The 25,887-nt window shown below is 44.6% G+C and overlaps 1 protein-coding gene across 4 annotated transcripts in view; it reads right to left on the bottom strand.

Moving 5' to 3' along the window:
• Positions 1-208: 208 nt before the first annotated feature.
• Positions 209-25,887, bottom strand: part of ZMIZ2 (zinc finger MIZ-type containing 2) — an 86,634-nt gene continuing 60,955 nt past the window's right edge. For all 4 annotated transcript variants that reach the window (XM_088139061.1, XM_088139060.1, XM_088139062.1 and 1 more), the window contains 13 exons: positions 24,681-24,860; positions 22,215-22,295; positions 20,345-20,549; positions 17,999-18,140; positions 16,429-16,639; positions 15,373-15,478; positions 13,944-14,101; positions 13,566-13,633; positions 12,341-12,409; positions 9,798-10,045; positions 9,215-9,381; positions 5,657-5,962; positions 209-2,420 (listed from right to left, as the gene is read on the bottom strand). In XM_088139061.1, coding sequence (XP_087995187.1) covers positions 2,313-2,420; positions 5,657-5,962; positions 9,215-9,381; positions 9,798-10,045; positions 12,341-12,409; positions 13,566-13,633; positions 13,944-14,101; positions 15,373-15,478; positions 16,429-16,639; positions 17,999-18,140; positions 20,345-20,549; positions 22,215-22,295; positions 24,681-24,860 — 2,049 coding nt within the window. In that variant the 3' untranslated portion in view covers positions 209-2,312. The remainder of the gene's footprint in view (positions 2,421-5,656; positions 5,963-9,214; positions 9,382-9,797; positions 10,046-12,340; positions 12,410-13,565; positions 13,634-13,943; positions 14,102-15,372; positions 15,479-16,428; positions 16,640-17,998; positions 18,141-20,344; positions 20,550-22,214; positions 22,296-24,680; positions 24,861-25,887) is intronic.

Genomic DNA, 25,887 nt, shown 5'->3' with positions numbered 1-25,887 from the left:
GTGGCTCATTTGGCGGGTTTGGAGTGATTCTAATGATGGGAATGACAGGGTGTGGCCAAGTGTTTCCATTCCTTCAAGCACCCAGATTTGAATGAAAATGGGCCAAAGTTTACTAAATTCCGGCACAAAGACCCAGAAGAGATCAGGTTATGTTTTTACTGGAGGATACACAAGATACCAGGTCTTCTTCAAAGACAAGAAACATCCCTCAGTTTTAGAGATTTTTTAATAGCTATTTCTAGATTTTTCTTCTCTGCACCCTTCCAGCCTCCACCATCTTTTTACCCTTCTAGCGCAGCTCCAAAATATGTTTCTCCCACTTCAAAGTTGTATCTCTGCAGTACTTATATTCAATTGCCCTCAGATTATTTTGCCTCTTGTTACAAATGACAATCTCCAACCAGGCAAATTATTACAGTTATGCCCTAATTAAAATCATGCTCCCAGTCCCTTCTTGGTTTCTATGACATTCCTGCCAATTTCGATACTTTTTGGCCTTGGGTTGGTCATCAACTGGACTCTTCAAGAAATGAGTTTCTACATTCTTCAGAAGAGGAGGAGAAAATACAGTGTGGTTTGCCCTGTTCTCCACATTTACCCCTGATGTCACAAGCGTTAAAACGTTAAAGTCAATGGCCCACAAGCTATTTGGTGAGCCCCACCAAAAAGAATCCTTTAATATATAGCAATAATGAAACAAGATACACGAAAGTCAACAGAGCTGTCAGCACTTGGACACAGTGACTCCCTGGCTCAGGAAACCTGGCCACAAACAATGGCTTGATTCTTCACAGACAGACCACATTTGGGATCTCTTCACCACCATCCCAAATGCAACCTTAACCAAAGTAGGTTCCTGGGCAGGATGGAGGGGAATGGAAGGTCAACACACACACATTTTTAAACTCAGTTTTTGGACTTGTCTTGTTGCCACTTAATTTCTGGGGCTCAGGATTAAAATGAGTAAAATCTCAGCATCCAGATCTTCCTTTGGTGGGATGCCCACATGTCAAAAGCAAGGGACAGGTCCCAGCTATGGCTAAATGCATCACGTCTCTGGATGGTGCACTCTGTCCCATGTGGAATGGTCTATATTACAATCTAGGAAGCTTATGCACATTTATACAGAGGACTTTTGCCCCAAGCCTGGGGAGCCCCATGAGACTATACAACAGAGTGATGAGTTTTTAAAACATTTCTTTCCCATCCCTCCCACCCTTGTTTCCTCCCTCACTTTTGTTTTCCTTTAGTGTTTCTACATTATGTACATTGTTGTGCTTGTAGATGGATCCATCAGCTGATGGAGACAATCTGTCAGGCTGTATCTGAGGAACTGTTGGTTCTTTCAGTCAGAGATATATTTCTTCACTTTGCAGTCAATGGGGAAGAAAGGGGAACATTTCCTAGCTTGAACTCTTCCAGGGTCCTTCTGCAGGGAACAACCTTCTTTTGAAAAGAGACTGTGGGCAGGTTGCTGCTCTGGATTTTGGGTTGCTCTCACCACATCCATGATGCTGGAAACCACTAGAATGAACTACTGCTCTGTCCATATCAAGGCTGAAGAGAATGGACAAGTAGAACTAGTTCATGGGGAGGAAGGCTCCAGATCCAGGGACACGTAAGAGCAGGCAACCTTTATCTACTTTTTCTAGATGTAGTGGAGCTCTGATGTTCTTTGGAGCTTGTTCTTTAAAATCCATGAGGAAAGTGGATAAAGTGTGAGGTGTCAATTTCATTCCATAGCTTCAGATGACTAGACTGACTTACTCATCCCAAGATATCAAGAATGATGCACATGAAGGGAATTGTCAGTTCTACTAAAATTTCAGAAGGCTATCCTGATGCATTTGTCCCTTCACTGGCTGCAGGTTTGTAGATATCTTGGGAATATTATTAGGAATAAGACAGTGCCCTGTGGCTGATTTGGCCTGAGCAACATGATAAAACCCATTTTTCAAGAACAGTCCCAATTATCAGCAGTACCATCTCTCCTGGGCTGGAAGGATTTCCCAAAACAAGTAAAGCAAGCATTCCTAGTGTCCCATGGGAGCCCTTTTGTAGACAAGAGGCAATCCTAGCAAAAGGAGAATGGCTGCCTGGCCAAAGTCCCTCAGGCTGATTCACACTAGCAGGGCTTCATGGCCACCACCGGGATACAAGGCAAGGTCTCTCTCTTGATGAGAGCCTGGGAAGCTATGGGATGGATTGTGAGTGAAAGTGTGTGTGTGTGTGTGTGAGAAAGTGTGTGTGTGAGAGAGAGATTGCGTACATGGTGGGTACAGCATGATGCCTGTGTTCCATATGGGGTGGCTTCAATTGTTCTCGAACAATGAGAGCAGATCATCATTGCTATTATTGGGGAGGTCAGGGGGCCCCAAGTAGGACAGCAGCTCATCTGGGTTCGTCAGCTCAGGAAGAAGCTGAGGACAAGACAGAAAGAATCAATGTTATCTGCTAGCTCTGTGATGGCAAATGAAAGAACATTACAAATGTGATCAGGCTTCAGGATCAAAAACACATTCAATCAGAGAATGAGATGGATAAAAATGACAAGGAAGTCTCAGGCAAGAGGCCTGGAGAAAGATGGTGACTACCCACAGAGTAGAATTCTGAGGGCATCACATTCTAACAGCCAGGTTGAGACCTCTTGCCCTTGTGGTTCACCTTTTCTAAAGGAGACATTTTTATATAAATTCTGGGGCTGAGCCTTCAACCCAATATAATCAATGTTTAAATCAAACTGCTGTTTTTCTGCCTTGACTGTCTGATATGGGCCTGTCTGCCACTGAAGAGTGACAAAAGCAATACATTAAACTAGCAAGCATGCAGGATGGGACCTCTCTGTGCTAGAATGCCCTCTTCCAAAGGACACACCTAATTCTTCTGTTTTCTGGCAAAAGGTGAAGACGATTGCCTTCTGTTGGACAATTTAGCAGCATTAGAATGCTGTAGTGTTTCTCATCCGTGACCTTGCTGCAAATGTCCTGTGAATTATTATCTTTTCAATTCTTATATGTCTGATTTTATTATTTGACCTGTATTTTAAATTGTATGCAATTATATTAAAAGCCAATGGCTGAAAAAAGACATAAATTTTAATTACTTTATTAAACAGGCCAAGCAATAACCATTTAAATGTTGCCCTGAGTCTGTAGGAAAAGTTCTTTGCACTACCAGGGGCATCTACCTAAGCAGAATATCCTCTGTCCTACCTTCCAGAACAGGACTTTGCTAGCCTTATAGCCTACTAGTCCTGGTAGTTCAAAGAATGCTAGCACAACAAGAAGGAACAAGGTTTCCAAAAGCAAACAAAGTCTCTGAGATCCCACAGCTGTTGAACTGGAATGAATGTGGCCGCTGAGCCTATGGAGGCAACACTCACTGCCCAACATACACATCCAGGGAATTTTATGGGGGAGAGAAGAGAAAATAATTCAGGGCATGGGAGATGGGGTTACTCTTTCCTGTACTGCATTCCATCTGAGCTGAAATGTGTAGAACCACAGAGTTGAAAAGGACCTTGTAGGCCTTTTGTTTTGGACCAGCTCCAGTACAACCCCCAGAACCATTGGATAGTTCAAGGTTCAAGTCCAATATTCTCAGAGCAAGGGAAGTCTTTAGGAATAGGCAGTGTTAGACGTACAAACCATTCTGTTCTCAGAGCAGGTAGTTTAGGGTAAGTGTCTGAATCAAAATGTATGGGTTGCTTTTCTCCATATCCAGAATAAAATGGGGCTCCTGTTCTAGATATAAACACAAACCTGATTGCTCCAGGCAGAAGTGCTAGTGGTAGGGGGCTAAGAGTAGGAAAAAGCCAAGGACATTGGTAGCAGTGGCTGAATGGAGGGGGAGAAAGGGAAGGCAGTGCATTGGGAAGATGGTGGTGGGGATGCACAGGCCAATAGGTTTTATGTGGCTGGGAGCCTATTCTTTCAGTTGAGGCCATCACAGTAGGAAATAGGTACACAGGGCAGTCTATCAGTGGGAGGGAAGGAGAAGACGCTGGGTAGATCAGAGGATGGGCTGCTGGATCAGTACCTGCTGAGGGGAGGGAAGAAAGGGAGAGATATGCCTTGCCCTCTGCCCCATAAAATCACAGCAGGACCCCTCGAGATTTTCTTTGGCCAAAACCTTGAACCATCCAATGGTTCTGGGGGTTGTACTGGAGCTGGTCCAAAACAATTTGGCAAAACTTCTGGAAGGCAATGGTTTGTTCTGGGTAGGCACAGTACTGCCGTTGACCCCCTCTAAACTCTAGGTTCGAGACCCAAATAATGGGAGGAACAAGCTAGCTCCACAGCAACTCTCTGGAGAAGGCAAGCAAAATGAAGCTGCCTCCTTCCCCAAGAGAAGTGACAGAGCCAGTGCCTGGTCTTCATGTGGGCTGAGTGTCCCAATTTCTGGATTCCATGAATTGTCTAATGGCCAACACCTAAACCTTCAGACACGACCACGGACGGAGAGAGAGATCTGGAAAGGCTGATAGTGATGCTTTTAGCACTTTGGCCAAATGTCTAACCAGGGCTGGCCAGAGAAGGAACAGAGGGAGGGAATAAAGTTAGTTGGTGGAGCTCAGTCAAAGCAGATTTGGACAGTAGGATATGATTACAAGTAGAGCTAAGTATGTGAAGGGCAAAAAGGATGGGTGGAAGATACAGGCCCTGGACAAGTGTTCCTGGGGGCTTGATTTAAGAGCCACAGTGTTCCAGGAGATGCACAGGGCAGAGAGGAACCAGCCTTTGCTTGGGCAGCCTTTCAAGCTGACAGGCTCCAGACACTGGCTGGCGGGATTGATCAAGCCTTTCTCCTCCGGTGACTGCAGGGGCTCTCCTCCCACATCACTGCTTCATTCTGCTCCTGAAGTGATAAAGAAACTGCTACTGCAGCAATTTGATGAAGCTGCCACTGATGCAGCCTGGAAGTGAAGAGAGACTTCAAGGCGGAGGCGGCCAAGGTAGTTCCAGCACTCTGGCTCTACAAGGGATATTGCAGTTTGGGCCCAATGTGGTGGCAGGAATTACTTTTAAAAGACAGCAGGTCTTAGGCAAGAAAGGATACCCAGGAGGTGCTCTTTGGAGAAAGACAGAGAGAGAACAAGGAGGGGAAGAAGAAGGTTGATGGCACAAACACCCAATAACCTGGAAATTAAGGAGCACATATGAAGTTGGGGTGGGCAAACAAGCCCCCAACCTCTTTTCTGCTTCCCAAAGCACCTCTTAAAATTGGTAGAACTGAATTTTTCAAAGCTTTATTTTGTACCGGGGTGTAATTTTAGATGCAAAATAGATTTTGTAGAGACTTAAGGCATTCATTTCATCCTTACTCTGCTCTCCCAAGTGGGCCAATTTTTGTGGAAGCCTCTACAGTACCTATTTTGAATCCTAACCTTCCCCACAAGCCACTATGATTTGCATAGTCCCCATCCAGCCACGAAGGAGTGAAGAATGTGCTGGCAATGTGGACACTGGTCTTGGCCCCTTCCCTCCACCTTGCGTGTCACTTGGAGACCTTCTGATGTTCAGCTGGCTTGGTCTACCGATCCTGCTTGGTTCCTACACTTAGGCAAAGCCAGGGGAAAGGGAGTTTTGGGCTTCCAGCATATCCAGAAAGAAAGATGGGAAGGTGAGCCTGGGAAGAGCATTACCCTGCTACTTACATCAAGGGAAGGCTCAGGCCCTTCCACAGGTCCAGGTGGTGCTCCCATCCCAGGACCAGGATTGAAAGGGAGTTCCCCTCCGTGTGCTTGGCCTCCGGTGCCTGACTGTCCCACTGGCTGGCGCGATGGTGGGGGTGGGGGGGGATTCCGGTGATGGAGCTGTGGCTGCTGCTGCTGCGGCTGCTGCTGCGGCTGCTGCTGCGGCTGCGGTGGCTGCTGTCCCGGCTGATTGCTGAGGTTGGGGTTGTTTAGGCCCTGCTGCACAGGATTGTGTGAGGAAGGATCCATCCTGCTTGAGGGAGGCATCTACAATTGCAAAAGAAGAAAACACAACCACTGAGAAACAGCAGTTCTGGGGAGAGGGGAGCAGAGCTTCATGATCCCACATCCCAGACCCTTTCTCTGGTGTGGACACTTTCATCCCCAAATGCTCTATCTTTTCACCCTGCGGACTGCCCAAGGAGACCCTGTTCCCACATCGTGCTAAGCCTTTTGATGGATTGGCTGGATCTGTATGCCAGGCTAAACAATCAACCACAATGGATTTAGCCCCCTTACCACACAAACTCAAATCCACATTCTCGCTTAGAGGGAAACATGAATCCAGCTGCAGACATGTCTCACGTTAGCAACAAGGCCAGTGGTGCAAGCGACCTAGAGTCCATCTTCCTGACTTCTGGATGTTGCACATCAGGGATTCAATTCCTGCACTGCAGAGATTTATTTTTGGTTCTATTGCTGTACCTTATTCTGACTGGGAGATGCTTTCATCCATTATATTCAAAAGGTGCAGACTCACCCAAACACGCACGCATGCACACACTTTGGTCTAGGAAATGTTTACCTAGCACTTTTTCCAGCATCAAACAGCTTCAGTATTTTTGTCACTTGAAAGAGGAACTGTCTAATTCTTCACGATGCTAAGGCGTGAAAAATATTTTTTGGCAAAAAGCGCCTTCCCCTAGAGATAATCTGATGAGGACCCCATGCTGATGAAGGAAATAGTCCCCTTCTTTTCTTCCCTTCCTGCTCAGTGGGCTGCTTAAAATTAAATTCCACTCAAAATTGCATGGCATAGGCTGAGGATTGCCACAAGCACAAACCTGCTATTCTTAAGGGCATATTTAACAGATTTTTAACATGAGGGTTCGTTCGTGCATTGAATCATTTGAATCTTTTGGTGATTTTTTTGGGGGGGGGGTTTGTTGGTTTGTTTCATTATTCATTTCTCCACCCTGGAATCCCACGCAAAGGAAATGACACAAATAGCAGAACTGGCCAAGAAAGACAATTTGTGCGATGCAAAATGTAGTTCTCCCACATTTCTGCACGACAGCATTGGGAATTAGCTGCCTGGCAAGGACTGAAATCACGCATCAGAGTGGGTGATACACCAATTCTTCAAGGCCCACTTTCAGCAGTGCTGAGATCCAGCCACACCCAGCGCCTCTGAAGAGTCTGGGTCTGGACTAGCTCTCAGCTTTAGCATCTGCTGAATTTTTATTACTCAAGCAATACCTCACTTGGTACACTCTGCAAGGCTAAAGCCTAAATCCAATCAATCTTGAAGTTCTTTGATGCATCCTTGACTGGGAGGTGGGCAGAAGGGAAAGGTTGTAGCTTAATGCCACAAGGTTCATTTTGCAAGCAAATGTTCATTCCCTCTAGAAAAGACTGGGGGAAATGTCCAGCCTGAAACCCCATAGACTTGCTGACAGTCATTGCGGACAATAACTAGGAAGGGGGACCCAGTTTCAGATTCTTTGTAAGGCACCTTCCTGTGCTCCTGTGAATCCTAGAATTGGCTGAATTTTGGCTGGATTCCTCTTTTGAAATTGATGGTACCTCCTTCCTATACAAGGATATTGTGATAATGGAGCTGAGGGAGGGAAACCGTTAGTGTGGAGAAAAGGAAGACTGAGACATTTTCTTCTCTCCATCACGATGCTGGAGCTGGAGATCGGCCAACCAAAACCGTTTGGCGGCTGATTCAAAGCAGACAAAGAAGGCACAGGGAGGATTTTATAGCATTCGTTGCTTTATGTGCTAAACGGATAATCAATACGCTCAGAGAAAAGGGATGCACCATACACTCATGGCTGGGAAGGGCACACTTTTGTAAGGTACTAATGTGTATTAGTTACTGAAGAGCAAAAGTATGTTGGTGTGTTGTGTGCATAACTTCTGACTTCTTATATAGGTATTTGCTGGGGAAGGCAAGGGAGTAGGTGATGTCACACAGGTTGTGACATCTCTGTGCAGGTGACACTTATACGACTGATGCAAATTATGCAGCTTACATCATTTGTGTGATGGCATCATGGCCCAAATGACCTCACTGAGGCTCCTAACAAACACTTAACGATTCTCTACCAAGACAGCAAATGGATTTTGGATTAGATGGTCCAACAGTCTACCCTGGCCTGGGTCTTCCTGTGTTTTTATGCTTATATAACTTTTTCTTAGCCTATAGGAAGGTCAGTTTCACCAAAATAACATTTATAGGAGGGGGAAATGCTCCACTAGTCTCTTTTAGTTGCTTTAACACCGAACCTTTAGCATTTCACTTTCACAAGGCTATGAGGAATAACGTGCAGCTGTTCAACACAAAAAAGGTATATATGGGCTCTTAAGAGCTCAACAGCTGTTTTCCCCAGCCTAGAGTTCCCCAGGTGTTGGACTACAACTCCCATTAATGGCCATGCTGGTGGGGAGGATGGGAGTTATAACCCTACGTACATTTCAAGGGCCCAAGGTTGAGGATGGATGTTCTGCAGAGTGAAGAGTATGGAAGAAGCTAAGAGCTAAGATCAGATGCTCTTCCTTTCTGCAAAGACGGATTGGAACAGGCAATGCATTGCGTTTTCATTTTTCTCTTTGTTTTTAAAGGTCTCGCATAGTACAGCAAGCTATCTGATAATCCATGCCTTGCTGACTCCCTAGAGGACTCTTTCTGTTAATGTTTTCTTGAGGGTCCTCCTGGTAAGCTTGGGAAAAACTGTATGATTACAGGGCGAAAATGCGCCATTTTTTCAGCTGGCCCTACAATGCCTCCTGGTGGCTAACAGAAAATCACCCAAAGAATCCTGTCCTGTTCTTGCTTTCACATGCTTGCAGCTAAATGCACGACTGTCATATGAGTTTTATGGAAATCACTGCTTCGTAGCCAGCAGCTTTAGAAATGAAGGCTTAAAAACTGATTGTGATATTGCTCATGAGGTTTGTATGAACAGTTTTAAAATGGGTCAGTAGAGTGCCTCCAAAGGCATCATTTGCTGTCAAACTTTCCAGATTTAAGAAACCACCAAAATTTTCAAGGATCCAGTGCAAGTTCTGGAAGCTCGCTGCCTGTAGAATCCATCAAAATCTAACGCTAGGATTGTTATCTGTAATGAGGAGGAACGGGAGAGGAATCTATATAATTGTTCAAGAAGGCTAAGAGGAACTGACAGCTACCGAGTGAAAATCCCAGGAAGAACAGCAGCTTATAGACCACCCCCCTTTCACCCCCCACAACTGCCCCTTCCCAGTCCTCTCCAGGAGGAAGTTCTTGCTGACCTGTCCAGGGATGGAAGGAACAGTTGGCTTTTCAGGGGTCAGGAGGCTGCCTGGAATGTCAGACTGGTAGGAGATTGGAGGCGGCCCAGGGTTGAATTCATTTAACGTCGGGGTGCCAGGGTTCACAGTAGGGAATGAATCTGGGAAGGTTCCAGAAAAGCTTGAATCTGAAACAACAACAGCAGCAATCCTAGTAGGGGAAAAGAAATTATCTGCCAGAAAAGGCTCTTGGGGTACATATAGTAGGTTATGCAAATGAGTATTAGTTCTTTTTTCCTCTCTTTCTCAGATATAATCTAGGTAGGTAGGCCAAGGACTTGGCAAATCATTCTCATCTTATCATCAAATCCTTCATATTAATCCCTTGCAACTCTCAAGCAACATTTCTGTGCATATCTTGTTTCTGGATGACACAAATGCAACACCCGTGTCTCTCCATGGTTATCCATGTACCAGAGATAACATGTAAAAGGTAGATCCATGAGATCCCAGAGAGGTCTGAAAGGGGCCCTCTCTCTTGCAGGAGAAGGCCCTACCCCTCAAAATCTGGGCCTTTGCCCCCATGGCTCAGAGGCTGACTCACTTTGGCTGGGGTAGTCACTGCCACCACTGCCAGCAGAAGAGGGTTGCAAAGATCCAAAGGGTGAGGGACCCGGTCCCAGGGCTGCGATCATCTCCATGACGCTGGGCATCACCATGTGGGTGGGACTCATGGTGCGGCAACGCTTCAGCACGGGCCCATCCTGTTCCTCCTTGATGTGGATGTCAGGCTTGATTGGGACAGGCTTCCAGCTGCACGTTGGGTCGATGGTGATCTCTTCATATTCAGAGCTGGGTAAATGGGATGTTTGCACAGGACACTCAACAGTGGCGCACATGCAACAGATTTATGCATTCACACAGTTATTCACGTGTCATAAAGTGTGCGGTGTTGAGCAGGGGGTTGGCCTACACGGCCTCTTCCAACCGTAGGATTTTAGGCATCTATACAGGATTTCTCAGTCATGAGCTGGTGACCTTTAACTGCCTACAGGACTCACCAGGCTTTATCTTTCATTGTTTCCAGCGTTTTTCAGCTAGGAGATCAGTGCCTGGCCCACAGGGAGGAAGAGTAAAAATAGAAAGGGAAAACCAACCAACCAAAAGAATCCAAAAGGGTTCCAAAAAAGAAAATCCCTAAATAGCTTTAAGGTGGTAGTTGGCTGCTGAAAACTAGTGGTAAAGTTCCCCATGAAAATTTTGGGGTCTGATGGTGAGGGGGCTCCAGGGGCTACCAGCTGACATTTCTGGGGCTACACGGATTGTCACCCATGTTCTTGGCAATCAATGAAATGTCATTTTGTTCACTAAGAAACATTCTCTCATTTGGAAAAATACATGACAGAATACAGTGCACCGCTTATACTATTCCTGATTGAGAAAGAATGCTTGTTGAGTAAGCCAATTACTGTTGTACTATTATGGAAACAATAGCTCATAGGAGTACTACTGTTACTCCACCCAGGAACAAGCTCTAGTGTGTTCCATGGGGTGCCATCAGATGAACTTCCCTGGAGGAGTGTTTCTTCTACCAGCACTGTTGTAAGAAATACAAGCCTGACTATGGTATGGGAATTCAAATAAGGAACTGTGCCCACAATGAAACAAGAGTGCCAGCAGATGGAATAATATTGTGCTGCATTTTGTTCTAATGAAAGGATCTGGTTTCTCTTCAAGTTCACCCACATGCCCCCCCCCCGAGTGCATTACAGTAGTCCAGATGTGATGAAACCATGGTGCGGATAAGTATTACCAAGTTAGTTCAGCACTGGTCAAAGTTTATGTGCTAAGCACTCAAGCTTCTGAATGAAAAGTAGGATATTCATCAGTTAAATAGTGTGCAACTGGCTCCTTGCTAATGTCACAGTCCACGAAGGACCTTTCCTAGGCTACAATCCTAATCTTTCACTGGGAGGATAACCCCTTCCTGAACAGCCTGCTTTAACTGTAGCATGGCCACCCCCGTTCATCCCCCTTTTTGAACCCATGCAATTCATCCAGGGTGTAATCAGGGGTTGGAGGTAGCCATAGGCCTGTCTCCTGCAATTCTCGAACTGCTTGCAGATATCTAGGTCTTCCCACCAACATTTGTCCTTGGCAGAGCTGTTGATGGGAAGAGAATGCAGTGAATTATGCACAAGACAGACCATCTCTGCCTTGGTGCCCTGCTGGTTGAATCTAGTTCCCTCTTCTTCATGCAGAGCAATGCAGTCTTTTTTCAGCAGGGGGAAAAAAGGAACAGGAGGCCCTCAAATGGTGGAAAGGAAGTCTTGCATGTTAGCTGCACTTGCTCTGCATTCTTGGGCAACCGTGACTTGGGGGAAGGGAATCTGGCTAGTGTACAGCCAAATACTCCTGGGGGAAGAGTTGAGTAGCACCAGGAAAGTGGAAATACATCAATACAACAAGGCACCCTGGGAAATTGGGATTGGGCCCTCAAGTTTAAGAGTGTTGATTTGATTACGATTAACTGCCAGAGTTTCCTGGGGTGGCTCATGGCAGGGGGTGGGGGGGGGAGAGGAAAAGATGTGGAAGGAGACCAAGTGAAGGGAAACAAATACTTCTAAATGTTTCTTATACTTTTCTCACTGACCATCCCAATCGCTTTGCAAGCACCCTTCTGCTCAGAGAGAAGCTAACTTGGCGCTTACTCCCTTGGAATAAGACAACTGATAACAGGGAGCAGCTAGTTCAGATGTGGTTCAGCTACTGTGCAGAGAAGAATGGACCTTTTGGGTTTTGGTTCTAATTCAATCTGCTCAAAGTGATTATTTGTGATATCATCTCCTTTATGATGACTGATATTTCCTTCAAGGCACAAAAAGCAAGGACATATTGACCCCTCCCCTTCCGGTAACCCATAATAACCTCACAACAACCCTGTGAGGATGGATACAAATTTGATATATAAAATATACTAAGTTTCATCTAATCTCAAACATCCAAGTGGAAGGATCTCTAAACGGGTGGGTGGGTTATAGCCCTCGCCTGTCCCCTGGTGGCCATAAAATAGCATCACCATGGCTGGCTTATCCCCAGTTGCTTTTTGTACAAGAGTGAAAAAGCAAGCAAACCCAAGAGACTTACTTTTGAATGTAAATCAGGATCCCCAACATGTACTGGTCCACTTCAAGTCCTTCCAACAAGGCTGTTTTACTGAGAGAAAGAAGAAGAAACAAGTGGGGAAGAGTAACCATATGCAATGCTCTGCCCTGGTGCAGCTGGAAGATTTCAAATCATAAAGTTAATGGTCCTACTGGGAGTGGAGGTGGGGTGGGGTGTTCCTTTTGGCTGTAGAAGATTTTAAAAGTAAAAATTAAACTCTGTGAGTATATAGTCAGTGAGACACCTGATTATAATTTTAAAAAGTAACTAGACAACCCTGTGACCCACTTGGGTCATCCTTTGAGAGAAAGGTAGTGCAGTCTGATGTGACCAGAATGAACATTAAATTTTAGGCTGACCGTATTTTTTTTTTACCCCATGCAGGACAGTCCCATGATCATCTAAGAAGAGTATATATCATAAATATAAAAATAATTGTAGTGGCAAACGAACTTCAATAAGAAGCCAATATTTCCTTACCTAAACAGATAAACCAAATGACCACAGGTGGGCAAAAAAGCAGTGGGAGCAGGAGTGACGTCCGACTTCCTGCCGGCTTCCCCGTTGACTTTGCTTATGGGAAGCTGGCAGGGAGCTTCAGAAATCATGACCACATGACAGTGGGGACATTGTAACAGCCACAACTTTGGGAATAAAACTAGTGCAAACATTGTGGAAATTTCAATTCCACAGGAGTCCCGGATTTTTTTATACATTCTTTAAGGTAGTGGATTTTAGGTACCATGATTCAAAAATGTTTGAGGTATAATGCACCGTTGGGGCTAACTTGAGGGTACAGACAGACAAACACTATGAGAGTTTTAGTAGTATACAGATAATAGGACAAGGATACTGTGACAAGCAAAGTCTGTCCCCTTGGGCCTTTGTCAGGAGGCACAGCCTAGCCCAGGAATTAATGCTGGGCCTATACCACCATCCTTTAGGTGCTCTATTGGGTCTTTTGTGAGCAGCTCTTGACGTCAGCCCTGTGCCAGCTGTACCACTGAAGAGCAACTGAGGGAGAACTGCTGCTTTCAGATCCTGCTTCCCTGTCCAGGAGTACCTAGCTGGCCACAATAAGAAGCTACAGAAAATGGTCCAGAGGTTTTAACTTGTACGCTTCTTTCCTAATGATGGTCCTTTCTCGCATTTAATAACCAAAGTGTCTTTGACAAATGCCACAGCCCCCTCAAACGTGGATGCTCACTTGCAAACAGGACATCTCCACGTCCCCCTTTCACAGTTTAGCTGCAGATAGGATTCCAAGTCAAAGCACTGTGCAGAAAAACAAAAACCAGGAATCAGTTGGGCCAAAGACATCAGAAAACAACTCCAAAGACTTTGGGGACAAAGGCAATTGTCTAATCTTGGGAAGGGATGGTACCTCTACTGGACCCCTTACAAACTTTCCCTTCCAAAGGGGACCACTGATTGGGATTTCTTCCTCTCTCCCCTTCAGCAACCCTCCTCCCTTTTCTAGCATATACTGAGTCAATCAGCAGTTAACCGTCCTTGCTGCGGGGCTGCTTCCACCTCCTCCGTTAGTGAGAGGATGGGAGGACACGGGAAGTGAGCAGAGACTCACCTGTATGTGCCTGCAGTCATGACCCCTTGCAGGAAGCTGGATTCTCCGAAAAGTAATGGGGCACTTCAGAGACACCTTAATGGCTGTCTGCTCCACACCATCTTCCCCATTTGGACCCGGAGTCCCGGGGATTGTGCCGCTGCTAAAGTTTCGTTTGACTAAGGACGGAGAGGGAAAATAGCGTTAATGCAGACAGCGAGCTCCTCTGTTAGTGGGCTGGGAGGACTGATGGCCAGCCGACTTGGAAAAGCGTCGAGATCAGGACACAAGAAGGCCTTTTCTTATTCCTTTATCATCCTGGCTTTTCCTGCCTTTATCACACTGCCCACAGTCCAACCCAAGTTACTCTACATATTCCAACCCCAGCTCACAACAATAAGAGCCTCTTACACCAGACTTTCTGTGCATCTGGAGATCCCCATAATCAATTCCACTTCACTGGTTCATCTGACAATGCGGCCCTCCTTACTAAGCAAAGTTCTCAAAGTGGCTTCCACAGTTGCATTTGGATAGGACCTCTTCTTAACTTACTGCCCTCCAGATGCAATGGATCTGAACTCCTATAATTAACAGCCAGGCTGGCTGGGGGTTACAGGAGTTAAATACATTTGAAAAGCATATAATTGGCCGTAGCACATAAGGTGTGCTAAGCAAGAGTTCAACTGAGCATTAACAATCAGTCCCAATGAGGAATGGTCACCTTCCTCCTCCTCTCTTCCAGCATATCATGAAGGCAAGATACTTCTATCAGACTAAACTCAGTGGGTAATCTTAACTACAGCTAGTTTAAACCCATACAGTTTGAAGTTGGTTTGCTGTACTATTTTAAATGTATATTGGTTGAGATGGGACAACGAATAGCAATTAATAAAACATGTCAGTGAATGTTTCTCAACATGCAGCTGGGCCAGGGAAGGAGAGGGCAGTGCAACATCCTAAGATTTGGTGCTGCTTGTTTCATCATTCTGGGCCATGGCTCAGATCAGCCTTCTGCAATCTGGGCATCCTCCAGAGGCATACACAGCCAGCATGGAATTAAGTTGAAACATGTGGAGAACACCCTGGCTAGGGAGGACAGGCTTCATCAGATCACACAGATGATAGCTACTAAAAGAAACACAGACTCTACACCCTTTTCTCTGGTCTTCAGACCAGCCTTTTCTAATCTGGCATATTCAGAGCAGTTGGATTCCCATCAGGCCAACTCTAATGATTTATAGGCAGCACAAATCATGGAAATTTCTGCATTTCCCCCTTCTCCTCCTGGGCTATGCGCTTGTGAAACAGCTGTTCTGTTGGCCCCAGCGTCATGGAACTCTAGAGGAATCCTGCTTATGGCTTTTAGTCCCCTGAAGGACCAGGCAAGATAGTTCTGGCTCTTTAGCCAGAATTTACAGGTGGGGAAGGATGCAGAAGAACACATACTTACTTTTGGTAATGCAGTGCTCGGCTGGCAGCAGCCGCTTCTTAATCAAGCCTTGCAAAACGGATCGCACTGAAGGCCTGTGCACCAATTGCAGGACAAAAAGGTGGGACTAAAATGAAGAAAGAGAAGTCACCGCATGCAGGGCTAAACACACTCACTATCTGTATTATATGAACGAAAATACAGGTAGTCCTCACTTAATGACAATAGGGACCAGAAAATTGGTCGTTAAGTGGGGTGATTGTTAAGCAAGTCACCACGTGACTAGACCCGATTTTACGACCATTTTATGATGGTTGTAAAGCAAATCATGTGGCCGTTAACCAAATCCAGCTTCCCGAGTGTTTTTTTTGCTGGAAACCAGCAAAAAAAGATCACAAATTGTGATCACGTGGCCGCAGGACACTGCAACAAGTTGTAAATGTGAGCCGGTTGCCTGAATTGCAATCACATGACTGCAGGGGTGGTGTGACAGTCATAAGTGCAAGTACAGGTCATAAAGCACTTTTCCTGAGTCTATCATAACTTCAAACCATCATTAAATGAATGGTCGTTAAGCAAGGACTACCTGTAGAGTGACAAGTTGCTCCAGATACACAGAGGAAAATAGCACCACATGTAGCACACAACTGACTTATGAATTTGCTGTTGCAAGGAGTGACAAATGTACCTTAGCTGGCTTAAAATGGAGGAAAAGTCCCCTTTTTCCTGGGCTTCCTGCACCTGTGTGGATTTAGAGGCAGATTTCATCCAGGCAAGGGTAGGCTAGAACCACCTTTCCCAACCTGGTGCCCTCTGAATGTGCTGCGACTACAATCTGTAGAATTCTGTGTCCTAAAGGAGTTGCAGTCTCCACCTACTCGATAGAACTCAAGTTGGAAAAACTGGTACAGGAATTTTTGGAATTAGGACAACTGGCAGTGGGACACTAGGTGGACATCTGGTATGAAGCAGACTGTAGCACTAATATCCTTCGCAATAAAACAAAAGCACAGAGAAGCTGATCCCCTCACCCTAAGGACCAGAGATTGCTCCCAAACAAACAGAAGCCAAACTTACACAGCAGCAAGCCGTGACCGTGATCTGAATGGTGTTCCTGCCAGGCTGGCACACCTGCTTTAGGTACAGGGGCTTGTGTGATGTCTTGTTGTCTCCCCGCTCAATGGTCAGAGGGGTGGCATTCACGCTGACCTGGACGGAGGCTGGCCAGTTGGTGTTCATTTGTCGGTCCTCATGATGGTAGCATTTAAACTGCAGCTCTAAGTCAGGCCTGAGAAGCAGGGAAGAACCATAAAACACCTTTTTAAAGAAGATGCATGCAGTGCCTTGGAAAAGGCAGGGAGACCAAAGAGTAAGAACTTTGCAATGGGACAAAACTCTGGTATGTTCCCTTGTCCCATCTTTTTTGGCCATGAACCTGTGGTCCTCATCTGTTGGTAGAGCGTAACTCCCAGCATCCCCAGAGAACACCACCAAAAGTGATGAGTGCTGAGAACTGTAGTGGTTCAATACCTGGAGAGCCACAGTTCCTCATCCCTATCGGCTATGGCTTATGAAATGGTTATTTATAATAGAGCGAAAGAGTGACATTTTGTCCTACAAGTGCCTAAGAAAGAGGGACTAGAGCAGTATTTCTCAACCTCAGCAACTTTAAGATGCGTGAACTTCAACTCCCAGAATTCCCTAGCCAGCATACCGGCTGGAGAATTCTGGGAGTTGGAGTCCACCCATCTTAAAGTTGCTGAGGTTGAGAAACACTGGACTAGAGTTTCTTCAGTGACATCTTTGGAAAGTCACACTCAAACAGACCCGTCAACTAGTTATCTGAAGTAACTTCGGTAATAAAATTAGCAGGATAATATCCAAACACCTACCTTCAATGATAACTATAGTGGAAGCAGTCAACAACTAGTTGATAGCTACTCTTTTCACTTTAACTCTCTACTGCTTTTCCTCCACTGTTTCTCAGCTGATAAAGCAAATCCATAAATAACCTCATTTGTATTATTGTTTTTCCTCCAGAATATTTTCATCTTTTTCCAGAACTTTCATCTGTCTGTGTTCATAAGTGAAAGAGGGTCTCACTGAGTTCAGTTGATTGCCTGATGGAGCCCAGAGAATCAGAACAAAGCATAACCTGTTGTTGCTTTTCAAAAAAGTCCAAATACAGCCAGTTAAAATGTAAAGGTGCAATGGATGATTCTCAGAGGTATCATGTGCTATTTCAGAAAGGAGATTCGGACCAGGGCTTTAGAAATGACAGGACAGAAATTTGCTATTATACAGAAAGGTGGACTCAGTACATGAATAGGCCCATTCAAAAAACCCTCTCTAGTCTTCAGGACTGTTGGGGTTAGGATGGAAATGACAGAGTTTAGAGCTTTGCTGTTTTGCTATTGTTCCAGTGCAGACTCACAAACAACGGAGCAAGTTCCAGCTTATCCCTGCTCCCAGCTCACTGCTAAAGAAGACCTATGCAGTGCTCTGGTTACAGCCACCCATCTTCCAAAAGCTGCCTTTATTTAACTACCAAGGCTGCAGAAGCCAGTTCCAGGTTAGAGAAGGAAAAGGGCTGTGTGCTTTCTTACCAACATGAATTTCGAAAATCATAGAAGAAAGATGGTCTCACCTGAGCATCAGAGTCTTGTAAACAGAGTCCCTGAGCTGGAAGACATGATTGCTGACTGCCAAGTTGTGCTGAAGGCGGAAGGGCTCCAGCACCACGCCATCCCGTACAGGGAAGGTCAAACGCAACTCATCACAAGGGTTTCCTGGTGGGGCAAGACAAGAGTGTGGACTGATCATGAGTGGAAGGTGCAGGGCCATCGGTGCAGGGATGATACGGGGCAGAGGGGCTAAGGCAGGTATGGAGGAAGCCAGGCTGACCCAGCAACAGGGGACACAGTAAGGAATTGCCCGGGCTGTGGGGCACAGCAAGGGGCAGGCAGGTAGGAGGGTGCCACAGGTGGTGTAAAGAACAGGCCCAGCTCCTGCCTTGACTCCACCAGGGCTCTCATTTCCTTTCCTCCCTCTGACTCCGTTGAACTTTGCAAGCATTTGGGGAAGGAATTTTGGCAATCCCTCCCCCCTTCTTTCTCTTAGCTTATTCCTGCTGCAAGTTAAGGAAGTCTCTGATGATTTTTTACCAGCACCAAACTGCCACTCCTTAACTGCCACGGAACACCCCCAGTCCCCAAAATTCCATCACTCTGCAAATGGTCCCAAATTCACATCAAGGTACAGAGTCCAGTCAATATGTAGAATCCAGAGGTGGAGCCTATCCAGGACTCAACCACTTTGAGCTGCAGGGTGGCATAGAGATTCATAGGCACACATGTGTGAACCAGGTGCCTCATTTTTCAAACACTTTTTGTGGAAAGGTGCCCTGCTCATTACAAAGTAATGACGGAGAAGGCCAGGTTGAACTTTTCTTGCTGAAAAAAATGTGAGTTTTCAGGAAAGAGTTTGTAGGTATGGGAGAACATTTGTGCACCTCTCCATTTTGCAAAATGGAGTAGTACAGTCAAGAAAGTTTTACCACTTGAATGTTAAAGGTACAATGGAATGCCCTGATTATGTCAAAACAAATGTATTATTGGGTGTACTGCAATTCACTACATGTCAACTCTTATGGAAGCTTAAAGGCATAATGAAGGCATGTTGGAAATGAATACAGCCAGCACCTTGAACAGCAAAGAAACACACACTATAAGTCTTTCATTAGGGCCCAACTGTAGAAGAATACTCCAAAGGAAAGAAGCATCATGCTTATTTCTCCAGTGGATTAATCTTTCCTGATCTGATTTTAATTCCCAATGTGTTTGGAGCAACACTCCTATCATCTCCACCAGCATGGTCATAGATGATGAAAAATGTAGTTCACATCTTGAAGGCAACAAGCTTGGGCAGCAGTTTCTGTTTTAACAGACAGCTATCACAGTTCATGTTTTGATAAAGTCCAGTAAAGTTATTTCACTTAAACTTGGTACAACACTGGAAAATCAATCCTGGTAAGTTTTATTAATATAAATATTATGACCAAGGGGGCCACCAAATTAATTTTGTCTGAGTTATGGTCAATCTCAGGCTATGGGTAATCATTCAAAGAAGGGACTTCTCACAAAGGACCTAGCAGCTAAAGAGAATGCTTTTCTGTAGATCTTAATTGTGCAAAAGAGGAACACGGATGGGATTGCAAGGGCATTTCTCACCTGGCCTTGAGAATCACAACATGATACAAGGAAATACTTCAAGATGCAACTGCTTTTGAAAAGTGTTCCTTGCTAATACGAAGTTGACTTGCTGGTGGGATTCACACCATGTCATGGATTGCTGAATAATCCATAGCAGGCTGCGTTTCCACTGTGCCAGCAAGCAAAGACCAAAACAAACCAAGCGCATTCCATTTTAGCATGCTATGTGACTCCAAGTCATTAGCCATGCACACACAACGTGTATAACCAGATCAGTCGGAAACCCTATAGGCTGCAGGTGCATAACTAAACTAGGTTAATTTTAACTTTGATTAATCTTTCTGTGGTTTAGTTTCTTATGTGAGCCAATTAGTTTAGGGTTCTTTGTACTGCATAAAGGCAGAAAATGAGTTAATTTTGGAACCAGATTAAATGTGTTGGTGAACATAGGTACAATATTCCTTTACTTGAATAGCTGGGTTGATAATTAAGGACAAATAGATCAAGTGTTTTATTCTATGTGTTTTGAATCCTAATGGGGGATTGTAACCATTATTCTTAGGATGCACGCTTTGCTGCATTTTAATCTACTTGTGTTGGTTTTCCTACCTTATTGTGTACTGCCCAGAGTCTCACAACTGGTATGGTCTACAAATATTGTAAATGAATAAATAAATAAACCAGTGAGTTGTCATTATTAAGTGGTGCCCCATCTACTCTTTAGCTGGGAGAAGCCATGAATCAGCCAGAATGGAAGGACTTTCTTGGGGTTTAAGACTTACCAGATGGAGAAGGATGCAAAGAACTGATATTGGGAGATGGAGAAGGATGCAAAGAACTGATATTGGGTTTGATGTCTGGAAGGAAGGGTGACTTCACATCCTGTCCTGGGGACATGTAGGGAGGGATATTACTTCCAGGGGTCATCGGAGGTGTGGGATTACCAGGCAAGGGGGAGCTTGGATAGCCAGGCATGGATCTTCCTGGCTGAAAAGAGAACAGAATCGTAAGTCAGACTTTATTAAATCATATGAAACTTGAGCCCACATTCTATTAAAAGCAGTCCCAAACTTTACACAATGGAATACAAGTTGAAAGCCTTCTGAATGTTGGACAAGGAAAAGGATGGCTACATTTACATCCTACCGAACCCATATTTACCAAGTTAATGTCCTTGAGTTGTGTGAACCTCATGGACACAAAGGAGTGGGGAAAATGGACATGTGTGTGTGCTGAGGCTTTCTCCCCTTTTTATGTGGGTCTTCTCCACCCAGCCATTATTCTCTGAAATTATTACTAAGAATTATGCAATAAGAATAATTTAAATAGTCTTCCTATAATAATTCTTATTGCATAATTCTTAGTAATAAGGTATTGCATCCTTACAATGTAATTCTTAATGCAAGATCAAGAAGCTCTTTCTTTCTCTTGTGGACAGTGGCATTATTTTCATAAGAAAGAGAAGGACTCAGTCCATCTTTGCTCAAGGCTGGCTTCCTCTTCTGGACTTCTCAACTAGAAGCTGGTGGTAGGCCTGTTCTCATTTTCCACCAGTCCTCAGAACTCTGGGAATGGGCCAAGCATTTCACAGAAACAACCATTTTCTTATATCTTTATAGATTGCCTTAAAAAAGTATTGCGTGTCAGACTTCTCTCCTGCAAGCTGAACTGAAATGGGGTAAACAGGAACATAAAGAGACAAGACCTTCTGATTTACTGTTGAAAAGCTAAGGAGATGTTGTGATCTCTGTGTATCAAATACGAGTTCTATTTATACTTCAATCAATGTTCAATTTCTTGCCTGTTTCTCCCACTTACTTTATGAAAAGGGCTAGAAACAGCTCTCTTTTGGATGGAAGAGACAGTTTCCATCTGTACCTTGTTTTGGTAACTGCAAGATCTGATATCAGGCCATATGCTTTTGACCATATGAAAACTATCTCTCACGCTGCATATATTTCAATTTCCCCCCAAATTTCCATTTCTTTTCCTAATTAAAACCAACTGGAAAAAAAATACACCCACCATGGACCACACAGAGTGGAGACAGTTGGAAGTTAAAGTATAGCATCATTCTCCTTGAGTGAAAAGGGCAAATATGGCCCACAATAGAGAATAAGATGAGATGACACAGGGAAAAGGAATTAAAAATGGACAAAAAATAATTTGCAAAAGATGCAAGAGAGAGGGACACTTGTCAACACATTACCCCCTTCCTTTAAATCAGGTGGCAGAAATTTTTCTCCATTTTTTCAAGGTTGGGTAAGAATGGAAAAGATGCACTTTGTGCTACCAAAGAAACAAACCCCGCAGGAGGTTGATGGTAATTCTAGGCTAATATAAAAACACAAAAAGTCAAAGTCTTGCTTATCTAATGCAGTTTGCTTTGATTCTGTTCATTTTAAGAAACAAGAAAAATGACCCACTGAAAACAAGTGGGTTGTGCGGTGTGTGTAGAGGAAAGAGAACTGGATGAATGAGTGAGTGTGCGAAGGCATGCTCTGGGTAGATAATAACCAGAAAGAATTTTGTGAAACTATGTAAATACATGAATAATTCATCCTAGAAATACAGCAGAGAGATAACACCTGGCTTCTACATCATTGCCAAATACCTTAGAAAGCCTCAGAAGGAGCAAACAATAAAACTCACCCCATTCATAGTAGCTTGTCCATAGCTACTGAAGTTGCCACCATTGAAATTGGCATTTTGACCATTGAACTGATCAGTAGGCTAGAAAAAGAAAAGCCAAAAACCATTTGTTACTAATCTGGGCCCTGATCCCCAAGGCAGGAGTTGCTTTAGGGTAATCAATTATCCATCCATGCATTCACATCCCACCTTTACTCCAAAGGATACTGGGTAAGTCTCATGATCCTACACTCTCATTTAACCCAAGAACAACCAATGCAGTTGGCAAACTGAAGATAACTGAGTTCTCAAGTTACACTAAGGTCTGGCCCCTCTAGTCATATTTTGATCAATTTTCTTCAGCCCAGAAGAGGGCTCAGCTGCATAAACTGCTGACTTAAGATCTCTCTCCAGAGATTTTGCTGTCCACAAGCTATTGTTAGGAGCCAACTCTACAAGCTACTGTACTTCTTAAATAGTGAGTACTGGACAATGAATGGCAAACAAGTTGAATCAAGTCCCTACAATGTGAGGTCCAGGAGATTGGAGTGTGCAGCCACCTAAACATCTCATCACCTTGGAATTGCCTAACCATTATAGAACTTTCTCTCAGGCCTGATTTAATGTCCTTCCATCCATATCTATATACTACTAAAACTCTCGTGTCTGTAACTTTCAACTGCGCGAAACAGTGCATCATAGGGCAACCATTTTTTAATTAAGGTACCTCAAATGGGTACCTTAACTTACAAAAATCTGGGACCTGTGACTCCCATGGGTTTGAAATTTTGGAAGTTTGTGGCCATTTCAGCACTGCTGTGCTACTGTGCTGCTGTGGTCAAGCCCAGGTCACATGATTACCATGGGCATATCCCCAACCTCTTTCTCACCTCCCTCTGTCCCCTGGTGAGGACAGCTGGTGGCAAAGCCTGATGGGTGAGTGGCAATTGGCTGCTTTGGAAACAAAGCCAAAATCTGAAATCTCTTAACAGTGGTGGGCGCTGAGGGAAGGATGAGGGAGCAACCTGGATGCTGCTGGAGAGGTAGGGCTGGCTGGGGAGTGCCAGTGGTCAACGGGTGAGCCCTATTCCTCCCTCGAGGGAGGGGGCTCTTGGGGACACACTGGAATGGGGAGCAGGGATGCAGTTTTCCTCACAGTCCATGGCTCCCTTTGTTCTACCTTCTCCCAACAAAGTGGCAGGCAGTTCCATGGATCAGCCAAGAAGGAGGCTTCACTGGGGCTCTCTTGAAGGTCATGAGGGGAGGGCAAACAATGCAAGCCTATATTATATATGGGAAGGAAGGGAAGAGGGGGAGGGAAGGGAGGGAGATTTCTGATGCTCCCTGACAGCTTCTTACAAGCAAAGTCAATAGGGAAGCTGGCAGCAAGTGATCAGTCACTCCCACTCCCGCTGCTTTTTTGCCCTTGGTCATTCTGTTTCTCTGTTTAGGTAAGGAAATATCTCTGAAACGATGACCCAAAGGGTCACAGTTTGTGTAGTTGTGTTTATATAACTCTTTGTCTTATTTTACACTATAGTATTATTGTTCTTGTAGGCTATTTTATATTGCTGGCCTGAGACTGTATTAAAGAAACATTCATTCACTTGCATTACACAATACACCAATGTGTACCTTAATTGGGTTTGCACAGTATGGAAAGTCAGCCTTGCCCAACAGGGTGTTGGGCAGATGCATGCAACCTTCATATTGGAAGGCTGTGCTGGCTACAGATTTGGGGAGGGGAAACTGAACCTCTCTGAAAGTGAACCAGACTGAGGATGGTTGAACTAAACTGCAAGCCATGGTTTACAAATCACAAAGACGTGATTCATACAATGCAGTAAACCAGAAAAAAATAAACTATATTATACCTTAGCAGAAACTGAAAATTCAACAGATGTGAGATGAGGTCAAGTGACCTAACAGAAAAGGATCTGAATCTTAGTTTCCCTAGGCACAACTGGCTGCACTGTGTATCCTTTGATTAAGTCCCAGGAAACAATGCTTTTTTATTGCTGACTTACTCTGTAACCTTGAGAGAACGTTTTCTTCTGCCCTGTGAAATTATTCAAACAACCTGCATAAGCTCAGGGTGGGAAGAGTTGTTCTTATGATTGCTGGCTGAAGATCAGAACAGAATATGTAAAAACCCCATAGCAATCTTTCCCCATCTGGCTACTTTCTGGATGGTGGGCTTCAAATTTTAGAATCCCCTATGATCATTGTCCAGACTTTTGGTAGCTGAAGTCCATACATCCGGAGGGCGCCCAGGTTGGAGAAACCTTCCCTACAGAAGCACCAGAATAATAGCAAAAAACCAAATAGAGACGCAGGTGTTTCCCCCCTTCCTCAGGGAGATGCTCTCTTGATGCATTTATCATTCCTACTGGGAATCTGCTTTCCCTCCTTACAGAATGAATGTCTGCATGTCTCTTTCACCTTCACTGAGAATCTTGTACAGCTGTTACCATAGTAACTGAGTACCTTATAGTATGGGCCGCTAGTACTGGAGGCAGAGAGATAGTGGCTCACTCCCTGTTGCAGTGGCAACCTGTGACCAGGATAGGAGGGGGATGGAGCAGATGGTTGAGGCACATTTGTGGCATACTGTCCGGCCTGGGAGGGATACTGGCCACCTTGCATATATTGTTGTCCTGGATAACCCTGGAAGAAATCCAGAGAAACGGTAGGTGAATAATGGCCACATACAATTATGTTGTCTAAATTAGTAAACTGTTTTTCAGCAAGGAGAAGGTTGTCCCATTACATTCAAGCAATTTAGATTCAAATGATTAAAAATGATCCAGTAAGGGCCTGCATCCCTCAATGCCACCAAACCAGCAGAAAACAGAAGTATAAGATCCAGCAAACAGTTCGTTAACTGAAAGGGCTGGAGCCAAAATGCACAGCCTGTACTAGTAGGAAGATGCCTTGGAGCAGCAATTGAGAAGGCTGGCCTCCCATGGAAGTAAATACAATGGAATGAGTAACACACATGCCAGGTTGATCATAAATGAACTAAAATAATGAATTTTGGAGAGTAACAGCTACTCGCCATATGCTAAGTCAGGTTTTCTTTAAACGCAGATTATTAAATAAACCACAACAGGTAGGTTCTTGAAACATGCTAAACCACAAATAAGTGCGTGTGGTGAATGAGTCCATCTTCCTCCTGAATCAACAGTACTTTCTCTGAATGGACATGACAAACAGAGGGTACAGACATTCCCTACCCCTGATGTAGAACTGTCAAAAGAAAGGAAACAAACTATTTGAAAAGCCTTGCAAAAACACTGTGAGCCACTGCTGAACGTTAGGATGAAAACACAATCATGATGGAGAAGGTTTGCAGTCCCTGTTATTTTCAGAGAACAGGTCTTCAATTGGGCTGAGCTGAATTTTTCACTAGTCAGAGTTCACCACATGCTAAGTGGCACTGGAAAGTGAAAGTTCTTGTGTCTTTCTTGAGGCTGGAAGGAGGGAAATGGGTGGGGGAGTATGTGACCTGTGAGTGAGTGGGACTGTAGCACACACTGGAAATGGGGAAGCAAGGCTAGTTGGCACCTTGTGACTCGCCTGCATAAAGTATCACAACCTTGGGAACAGAAGTTAAATGGAGTCCTAATTTTGCAGAAGAAAGAATGGGCAACTTTTTTCAGATGGGAAGCTACACTTCCCTTTTGTACCCCAA

This window comes from Python bivittatus, unplaced genomic scaffold, assembly GCF_059951505.1.
Source record: "Python bivittatus isolate LINGU-HERP-01145 unplaced genomic scaffold, Pbiv_v1 ctg000320_np1212, whole genome shotgun sequence".
NCBI lineage: Eukaryota > Metazoa > Chordata > Lepidosauria > Squamata > Pythonidae > Python > Python bivittatus.
This window is presented reverse-complemented; position numbering and strand designations above follow the sequence as displayed.